This window comes from Aethalodelphis obliquidens, unplaced genomic scaffold (genome assembly GCF_003676395.1).
Source record: "Aethalodelphis obliquidens isolate GAN/ISIS:26980383/991018 unplaced genomic scaffold, ASM367639v1 scaffold14, whole genome shotgun sequence".
NCBI classification, from domain to species: Eukaryota; Metazoa; Chordata; class Mammalia; order Artiodactyla; family Delphinidae; genus Aethalodelphis; species Aethalodelphis obliquidens.
The window spans coordinates 13,512,851-13,521,940 of record NW_020837958.1 but is presented as its reverse complement, the minus strand read 5'-3'; the positions used below and the strand labels follow the sequence as shown (position 1 = coordinate 13,521,940).

At 40.8% G+C, this 9,090-nt stretch overlaps 1 protein-coding gene across 2 annotated transcripts in view; it reads left to right on the top strand.

The window, feature by feature from the left end:
* The first annotated feature begins 257 nt into the window (after positions 1 to 257).
* PDHX (pyruvate dehydrogenase complex component X) overlaps positions 258 to 9,090 on the top strand; it is an 80,134-nt gene continuing 71,301 nt past the window's right edge. For both annotated transcript variants that reach the window (XR_003434479.1, XM_027115031.1), the window contains exon 1: positions 258 to 399. Coding sequence is in view for 1 of the 2 variants with exons in the window: in XM_027115031.1 (XP_026970832.1) it covers positions 273 to 399 (127 nt within the window). In the remaining variant the exon portion in view is untranslated. The remainder of the gene's footprint in view (positions 400 to 9,090) is intronic.

Here is a 9,090-nt window from a genome sequence, read left to right as displayed (position 1 = left end):
GCGGTCCTGAGGGCACCCTGGGGGCGGGGCGGACAAGGCGAAAGGCGGGTCTGGGAGGGCCTCGCTGCCTGGAGACCCAACCGCGGAGCCGCCTGACTGGGAGGCGGGGCCAAGCTGTTGGAGGCGGGGCTAGAAGAGCTTGATTCCAAGGCTCAGAGGGGCGGCTGGCGTCCAGGGGGCGTGTCCAACAGGGTGGGAGGCGGGGCCTGAGAGGGCCTTGATGACTGGGCGATCAGGCTGTGCAGAGGGCAGCCCGGGAGAAGGCCGGGAAGATGGCGGCCTCCTGGAGGCTAGGCTGTGATCAGCGGTTGCTGCGTGGGCTGGTTAAGGGGGCTGCTGTGTGGTCTGCCGGTCGTGGAGCTAGTTGGAGATGGTTTCACAGCACGCAGTGGCTGCGAGGTGAGTGGCTGGGGCTCGCACAGCTTCTGTGTATCTGAGCAGTGGGCCTGGGGCTGGAGCTTTTCGATTGAAGGCCTTCATCTGGGTGTGAGTTGCCAGGGGCTCACTGTTCCCTTGGCTTTTTCTCGGGGAGGAGTCTGCTGACTTGGCCTACTGCATGCCGCAAAGGGCTTTTGGGGAAACTAGGAGAACTTGATTCCGTCCCTGGCCGCCTGGGTGATATGGCTTCTCCGTGACCTTGCCTTGGAATTTGGGTTGTGAGGCGTCTCTCGGGCCTTTTCCCAGTCACATTTCAGGTTTCTTTAGAGTTGTTAGGTTGACCAAGTTTGTTGAGATTTAAACGTCACCGTTAGCCGTTTTTATTCATTCTCCTGACCTGTGTCTATTGGGAAACCTTCGAGGACAGTTGGGTTGCTCCACGCGACGACTGTGGTAAAGGACCCAATTTGTAAATGTCCAGCCATTAGACATAGGTCGGGAAGAATGTTTAACCAAAACACGAGCCTGAAAGAGTGAAAATTTAGGAGTGGAATCTTACCAAGAAGATGTCGACTTAAAGACATACAACATAAGAGTTGTGAGTTAAGTTTTATTCAGCGGCTTACTGCCGATTATAGCACGGGAGACAGCCAGTCAGCTCCGAGGAACTGCTCTGCAGAGGTAGGGGGGAAGCCAGATTGTATATGAACTTTTTTGTCTAGGAAATACTTACAGTCAAGTATATATCTTGGTAAAAGATTACTGCTAATCACAAAGAACAGATATCTCATGTTAATGGTTTTAGTATATTTTTACGAATAGGAAGATGTAAGAATCCAGGGTCATTGAAATTCTTCCTGAGATATGCTTCGAACTATCTAAGGGCCTGTTTATCCAAAGCAGAGTGCTTCATCCTGAATTACTCTCAGGTCGCACTGTGGCTGGGCAACTTGAGTGGGTTATGACTTAACCCTTGTAGAACTGGATAGTCATTGAAATTCTTCTTTGTTCACAAAATTTATTATAGAAAATTGTCATTAAAGAGTAGTATTGACACAATTAACATAATTCTTACAGTGTTTAATACTATGTAATATAGTGTGCCCGGCACTATTTTTCTTCACATGGGTGGCGGGCAGGTATTGAGTGTATTACTACCTGCGCATCATTCAGTCACTCCACAGGATGAATTGTAATATAAAAAATTAGGTGCAGTAGGCATTGCCTACATATTCTGAGCTACTTGAAGCTCAGAAAAAAATGTTACACGAAGTTAATGTTAAGATGATTTCACTGAGATTTTAAGATCCAGTGATGAGACTTTTTTTTTTAATAAGTGATGTATTCTGGTAATATCTACATTGTGAAATGGTATTTCAGCAACCGTCATGATAGCATTATTTTAAATAAGGTACTAAAATTCCAGACTGTGTATAAAGGATGGTAAGACCATTTAAGAGTTAAAGTATATGTCACTGACCTCGCTGTAAGTTTCTAAGATGATATACTCTTAAATACACCTTATTGTTGTCTTGAGCATCATTTGCCTTTGCGAAAAAATGTGTAAATCCCCAAACTCTTATGTATGTGTTCATTCTTTTCCTACATTCTTGAGTGGTGATTTCTTTTTGCCCTTGTTCCAAGATTGCAGAATAAACTAGGATTCATGTAGAATTTAAATTTTATAGTTTAATACCAAGAAGACCAATATTGCAAGCTGAAACCTCTTCTGAAGTGTTTGGTTTATTTCATCCAGAGAAAATAGTTCTGCAGCCATTCTGACATACCTTACAGTTCCAGCAGGGTCTTTATAAATGTATCATTCAGTGCTAAGTGTATGAAGGAATCAACAGATTCTGTAAATAAAATGGAGTGTATGGTGACTCTTTTTATTTTTTGTACTTGGTAAGCAATACATTTACTATAGCTGGTGATCTACTGGATACTTTTCTTCAATCAAGGCCTTTCTTGTGTTAATGAAACATTTCTAGGGAAGAATTAAGGTTGGTAAATTTAAATTCAGGCGAGTTTCTTTGGGAATCTACTAGCACTGATTTTTAGAGAGGCGTAAACCTATTTGAAAACTGATAAAAGCTATACCACTTCTTCAGAAAAATGCATACATGCAAAATTTTGTATGTGATTCTAGGGAACTTGTAGATCTCCCTGTAATTTATCTATAAATGCCACCTAGTCTCCAGGCTATTACCATGAACATTTTGGTCATTTCCTGCAGAAAATAATTGTGCTACTTTGCAAGGGTATTTGCCATATCTGAGAACAAGAAAGGTGCATTTTAATATAGGGGTTCGAACTGTAAACAAATGACTCTTGGATACATTTACACAAGTGACTACAACAAAGGCAGTTATCTGGAAATTTTGATTCATATCTGGATTTGGGTTACGTTTGTGCGTTTAGGCTCATCCGATCATTCACCTTTACCTAAACATCTGTACTTCTCTTTCCTTTCTTTGCTCATATTGTTCCTTCAAATCGAGTGACCTTCCTTGTGGTTTGAAATTTTTCTTGTTACTTCAATGCCACCCTCTTAAATCTTTTTACAGGCTCCTGGCAAGGGAATCGATGACATTCTAGAAATGGGTAATTTGAGGAGAGTTTTATAAGTGACTATTTTTGTGAATTTAGGCTGTAGAGATGGTGCTGTACTAATGGGCTGTTTTTTTGTATTTTTTTTTTTGCGGTAGGCGGGCCTCTCACTGTTGCGGCCTCTCCGGTTGCGGAGCACAGGCTCCGGACGCGCAGGCTCAGCGGCCGTGGCTCACGGGCCCAGCCCCTCCGCAGCATGTGGGATCCTCCCGGACCGGGGCACAAACCCGTGTCCCCTGCATCGGCAGGCGGACTCCCAACCACTGCGCCACCAGGGAAGCCCTAATGGGCTGTTTTGAGTAAGGTGCTGTGACCACCCCTTGGCTTGAAGAGGCATGGGAAGCGAGCACTTCCTGGAACTGGGGAGGAGGGAGCCTGTGGGAGGACCTCTGATGGAGCTGTGCCCTTCAGTTAAAGGATCCAGCCAGGCCAGGCAACCCTTCAAGGAGGGGGCTGGGGAAAAAAATGTCCTGACCTCACTATTCTCTCTCCTTTCGGTCTCCTGCTTATTCTGCTCATTGGCAGAACCCAACTGGAGGCCAAAGCAAGGAGGCCTGTTGATGTAGCCCATATAGTAGTATGGGGGAGGGTTGATGAATAGATCTGGAAGGGCAGATGGGAGATGCCTCCCCAACCCACCTGACTTACCCATCAGTCATTACACTTTATATTGATGCCTCAGCTTTAGCACTGATACGATCAAGTCCTGGCTCGTGTGTGTCTGTATGGTAGGTCTCATGCTAACAGAGGGGAAGAGAGCAATTGTAGTTTCTACACTTGGAAGAATCAAATGTAGTTTCCTTGGGTTGTTTCCCTAGGCCAGTGCTTTGCACAAGAGTAAGCACAGGCTCTTTATAACTGACCTGATTTTTAATGGGATTTTTCTTTCTACATTTGAATAGCTGAAAAGGAATCAAGTCTATGTAGGCTTCTGGGGCACTTTTTTTTTTTTTTTCCGGTACGCGGGCCTCTCACTGTTGTGGCCTCTCCCGTTGCGGAGCACAGGCTCCAGACGCGCAGACTCAAGCGGCCATGGCTCACGGGCCCAGCCGCTCCGCGGCATGTAGGATCTTCCCGGACCGGGGCACGAACCCGTGTCCCCTGCATCGGCAGGCGGACTCTCAACCACTGCGCCACCAGGGAAGCCCCTGGGGCACTTTTTATAGAAAGAAAAATGTTCCTTTTGGAACTATGGCATCTAATTTGGATTTTGGGGTTTTTTTACTTGTACTCCTAACTCGAGTCATCCTTGACTCCTGACTTTCTTATGCCACATCCAAACTATCAGAAATTGTTCTTGACTCTACCTTTTAAATGTAATCTGACCACTCCTCACCACTTCTGCTACCAACTAGACTGGTGCAAGCTACCACCACCTCTAATCTAGATTATTGCAGGAGTGTCCCAATAGATGTCTCTACCACCACCCTTGGCCCAGTACCGGCCATTCTCCATGCAGCTTTCAGAGTGCTGCTTTTAAATTATAAATCAGATCATGTTACTCCTCTGCTGAAAACCCATGTTACTCCTCTGCTGAAAACCCCTCATTAAACTCAGAATGAAATCTGAAGTCCTTAACTGTGGTTTACAAAGCACAATATGATATGAATTCTCCACCTCTCTGAGTTCAGCTCTGACCATGCCTCACCTCACACTCACTCCACTCCAGCACACAGGCTCCCTTGGTGAGTTCTGAACACACCAAGCATGCTCCCTGCACATTCTTTTTTTTTTTTAACTTAAAAAATTATTTTTAATTTATTTTTCTTATGTGGGTAAACATACAATTTATTTTTTCTATGTTCTTTTTTAATATTTTTAATTTATTTATTTTTGGCTGCATTGGGTCATCGTTGCTGCACGTGGGCTTTCTCTAGTTGCGGCAAGCAGGAGCTACTCTTCATTGCGGTGTGCAGGCTTCTCATTGCGGTGGCTTCTCTTGTTGTGGAGCATGGGCTCTAGGTGCGTGGGCTTCAGTAGTTGTAGCACCTGGGCTCAGTAATTGTGGCTTGTGGGCTCTAGAGTTCGGGCTCAGTAGTTGTGGCGCATGGACTTAGCAGCTCTGCGGCATGTGGGATCATCCCGGACCAGGGCTCGAACCTGAGTCCCCTGCATTGGCAGGCGGATTCTCAACTACTGCACCACCAGGGAAGCCCTCTGCTCATTCTTGTGCTTGCTGTTTCCTCCGTTTCGAAGGCTCTCCATCAGAGATTTGCATGGCTTCCTCCATTCAGCTCTACTCACTTTGTCAGAGGATGCCTTCTCTGATCAAACAATAAAATAGTTCCTCTACTGCGACTGGGTCCCCTTACTTTCCTTTCTTTTCTTAGAAGGATCTGGTCCTTAACATGCCTTTTCAGTCTCTCAGGACAAGTGTTCTAAGTCAGTAAAGGAGAACAGGTGACATGTTCATGGGTATCTTCACTTTGTATTTAAAATCCCATTATTTTAGCTTTTCTGCAGGGTTTATAGTTGTGACCGTCTCAAAGCATGTGCAGTTTTTCTTCTTTTCTTTTTTGTAAATTATAGCCTTGTGAACATAGCCATATCTGTGGAACTGTAAACAAGTTCAATTTTTTTATTGTGGTTATTTATTTTACTCACTCGAAATTTTTTTCATGGCTTTCCATTGCTATTTAAATAATGTCAAACCCATTAACTAGGTATTAGAGTGTACTAGAAGGTACTATGGCTACCTACCATAAGTCAGTAGTCCCAACATACTTTTTTTAACTTACATGGCCTACCTTTCATTTTCATTACATTCTACTCTTCAGCCAAACTAAACTGTAATTCCCACCTCTTTATTAGCATATGATGTTTCCCTCACCTGGAATATCTCTGCTGGTCCCTCACCTTGTTTTATTTGCTCAGCAGATTTTTTAAATTAAAAGTTATTTTTTATTGTAAAATGTATATAAAATCTACCATTTTAACTATTTTTAAGTGTTTAGTTCTAGGGCATTAAGAGTGCTCACATTGTGTGCAGCTATTACCAGTGTCTCCAGAACTTTTTCTTAATCCTAAACTGAAACTCTGTACCCATTAAACAACAACTCCCCATTCTCCCCTCTCCCTAGCCCCTGGTAACCACTCTTCTTTCCCTGTGAATTTGCCTCTTCTAGGTACCTCATAAAAGCAGAATCATAAAATATTTGTCTTTTTGTGTCTGGCTTATTTCTCTTAGTATAATGTCTTCAAGTTTCATCCATGTTGTTGCAGATATCTGAATCTCATCCCTTTTTAAGGCCAAATCACATTTTATTGGATGTATATACCACAATATTTTGTCTATGCATTCATCTATCCATGGACACTTGGTCTGTTTTCACCTTTTGGCCATTGTGAATAATGCTGCTGTGAACATGGTTGTGCAAACACCTGTTCGAGTTCCCGCTTTCAGTTATTTGGGGTGCATACCCAGAAGTGAGGTTGCCTGATCAAATAAATGGTCATTCAATGTTTAATTTTTTGAGGAACCATTGGGTTGTTTTTCCACAGAAGCTGCATTGTTTTACTTTTCCACCAACAGTGCACAAGGGCTCTAATTTCTCCACATCTTGCCAACACCTTGTTTTCTGTTTTTTTTTTTTTGATAATAGCCATTCTAATGAGTATAAAGTGGTACTAGCACACAAATCAAGATTTCCTTTTTTGAACAGCTAGAATCTCGACTCTCAGCTCTTTGGCATTCTCACAGCACGTTTATATGCTACCCTCTAGTACTTGTGTATTTGTCTTGACTTCCCATTTAAACTATAATCCTTTGAGGTCAAGATTCTGGTCTTATGTGGGTCTAAGGCTAGGATAGCAGGAGCTCAGAAAGCATTTGTTGAATGCCTAATTTTACCCTTTAGCTTTGGTAGTCAATATGACAGTACCACAGAAAGTAAAACATTTGCCAGTGACATTAATGAGAGTTTGGTTTTCAAATGTGCAATACAGTTAAAAGAGAGTTCAAGAGTTAGTGTACTTTAGCAATGAGGACAAGGCTGGATAAGGTAAAGAGTAGAAAGGAAACCTTCATGTTTAGATTGGGAAGGTGAAAGGAACCTGTGAATCCATGGCTCATTACTGAGGAAGGATTTGTAAAGTAGGCTGCCTTCAGAGTCTACTCTTAACCATTTCTGTGCTGCCTATTAATAATAAACAGCTAACAGTTTTGAGACTTACTTTTTGCCAGACTCCATTGTAATGACTTGGCATGTGTGACCTTATTTAGACCTTACCAAACTCTTTATTTTACAGAAGAGGCAATCAATCAGAGTACAGAATGACTAGGTAACTTGTAGGTGCTGGATTGATAATTTGAACCTAGGCAGTTTGGCTCCAGTGCCTGTTCTCTAAATCACAGTGGTGTGCTGCTGCTTAAGTTAAAAAAAAAAAAAAAAGTCATTTTATTAAATAATAAAATATTTTAACACAGTCGTGCATGCATATAGTTTAAATAGTCAAATGGTACTAAAAGTCTTATAACAATTGATTTTGAAATTACCTTTACGTCTTATGGCTTTATTTCATCCAGCCTGCAGATGGCAGAATTGTTTTATTTAAGCAGAAATTTTAAAGGTCAATTTTATTTAATGAGTTCTTGCATTAGAAAAGAGAGGTGATTAAATGAGCAGCATCTCTTCCTATTAAAAAAGAAGCAAATTAATATAAGGAACAGAGAGCTGCACTAAAAAAGTACAGGGTAATTTATTTCTTCAATTTATCTGTCTTCATTTCATGATTTTTGTGTTTGGATTATAGTCGTATAAATGGACTAGAGCATGACGTCCAAGCAGTACCATAAGTAAATTGTGGAATTTCCTTAATTACTTCAGTCAGAGTAATGGGGCTTAGATCTGTTTCATTATTAGCCACAAAGCTATTTGTTCTGCATTTGTGTTTTAAGAGTTTGCTTATATTAATCTTTTTTTTTTAAATCTGGAAACCTTTTAGAATTGATGTATAGATCATCAGTTTAAAGCTTTTACAGGTTTTGCTGAGGTACGAGTGTTTTGAGATAAAAGAAATCCTCTAGAGAACAAGAAATTAGATTAGTGTAGTTTGCTGTAAGATTCAGTAATTGATCATTTGCTCATGTGCCTGAGAAGGAAGGTAAAGCAGCAATATACTGAGTGAAAAATTTCAACTTATTGTGTCATTATATTGAGGCAATAAAAAAAGAGATTAAGACAGTTGTGACGGATTTGTGAGACTCTGCTGTTAAAATCAGTATATTTAAATATAAACTGGAACAACGTACATTACGGTAGTTACCTTAAAAGTTTTTAAATATGTTTTTTAACTGCTATAGAAGGGCAGACTTTATAAGCCGTTAGGTATACTTTGTTAGCTTGATGAAAAGAAATAGAATTCTAAAATGACTACAAAAGGGTTAAAGTCTAACAAAATTTGGGGTATTTTTTGAGTACTAATTGAAATAACCTGTATGACCAGTGGAGTAAAAAACTGCATTTCCTTTATTCTTACTATAGTTTGTCCAGTTATGAGTAGGAACTGTAATTGGTGCCCATTTCAAGGCCTCCTCAGTTTGACAGGAAAAAGGTAGAATGTACTGCTTATTGGAATGAGAAGGGAAGCTCCGTATAATTCCTAATGAAATTAAACAACATTATGTGTAGGTTAAAATTCCAAGGAGTCTAGAAAAGCCCACACTATCTTCAGTAGAATTGATGGCAGCCATAAAGGCCAGATATTAGTTATAGGCAGCCCTGTCATTCAAAACTGATATTATGATTATATAATTACTTTCCCACTGGAAAAAATATATTTGGAAAAGATGTATATAATGTTCAGGTTGAAAGAGGATATACTAGAATGAAATATGCATTATTATTAGTAAATTAATGCTTCCTTTTAAAAATCATTTTCTAGCGTGAGCATCTGAGGATAGGTTAGTTAGGTTTAGCAGAAAATACATTGCACATTGTGCTCTGCATATAAGTCAGTATAAGCAATCCAGAGATAGTACTGAATAATGGAAACGTCCAAAATGTCTTTCTTTGGTTTTTGTCACCTTCATTTCGGAGTAAGGATAATGATCTATTACAGAATTTTTATATTTTATTGTCATTCAGAGAAGCAGTTTCAACT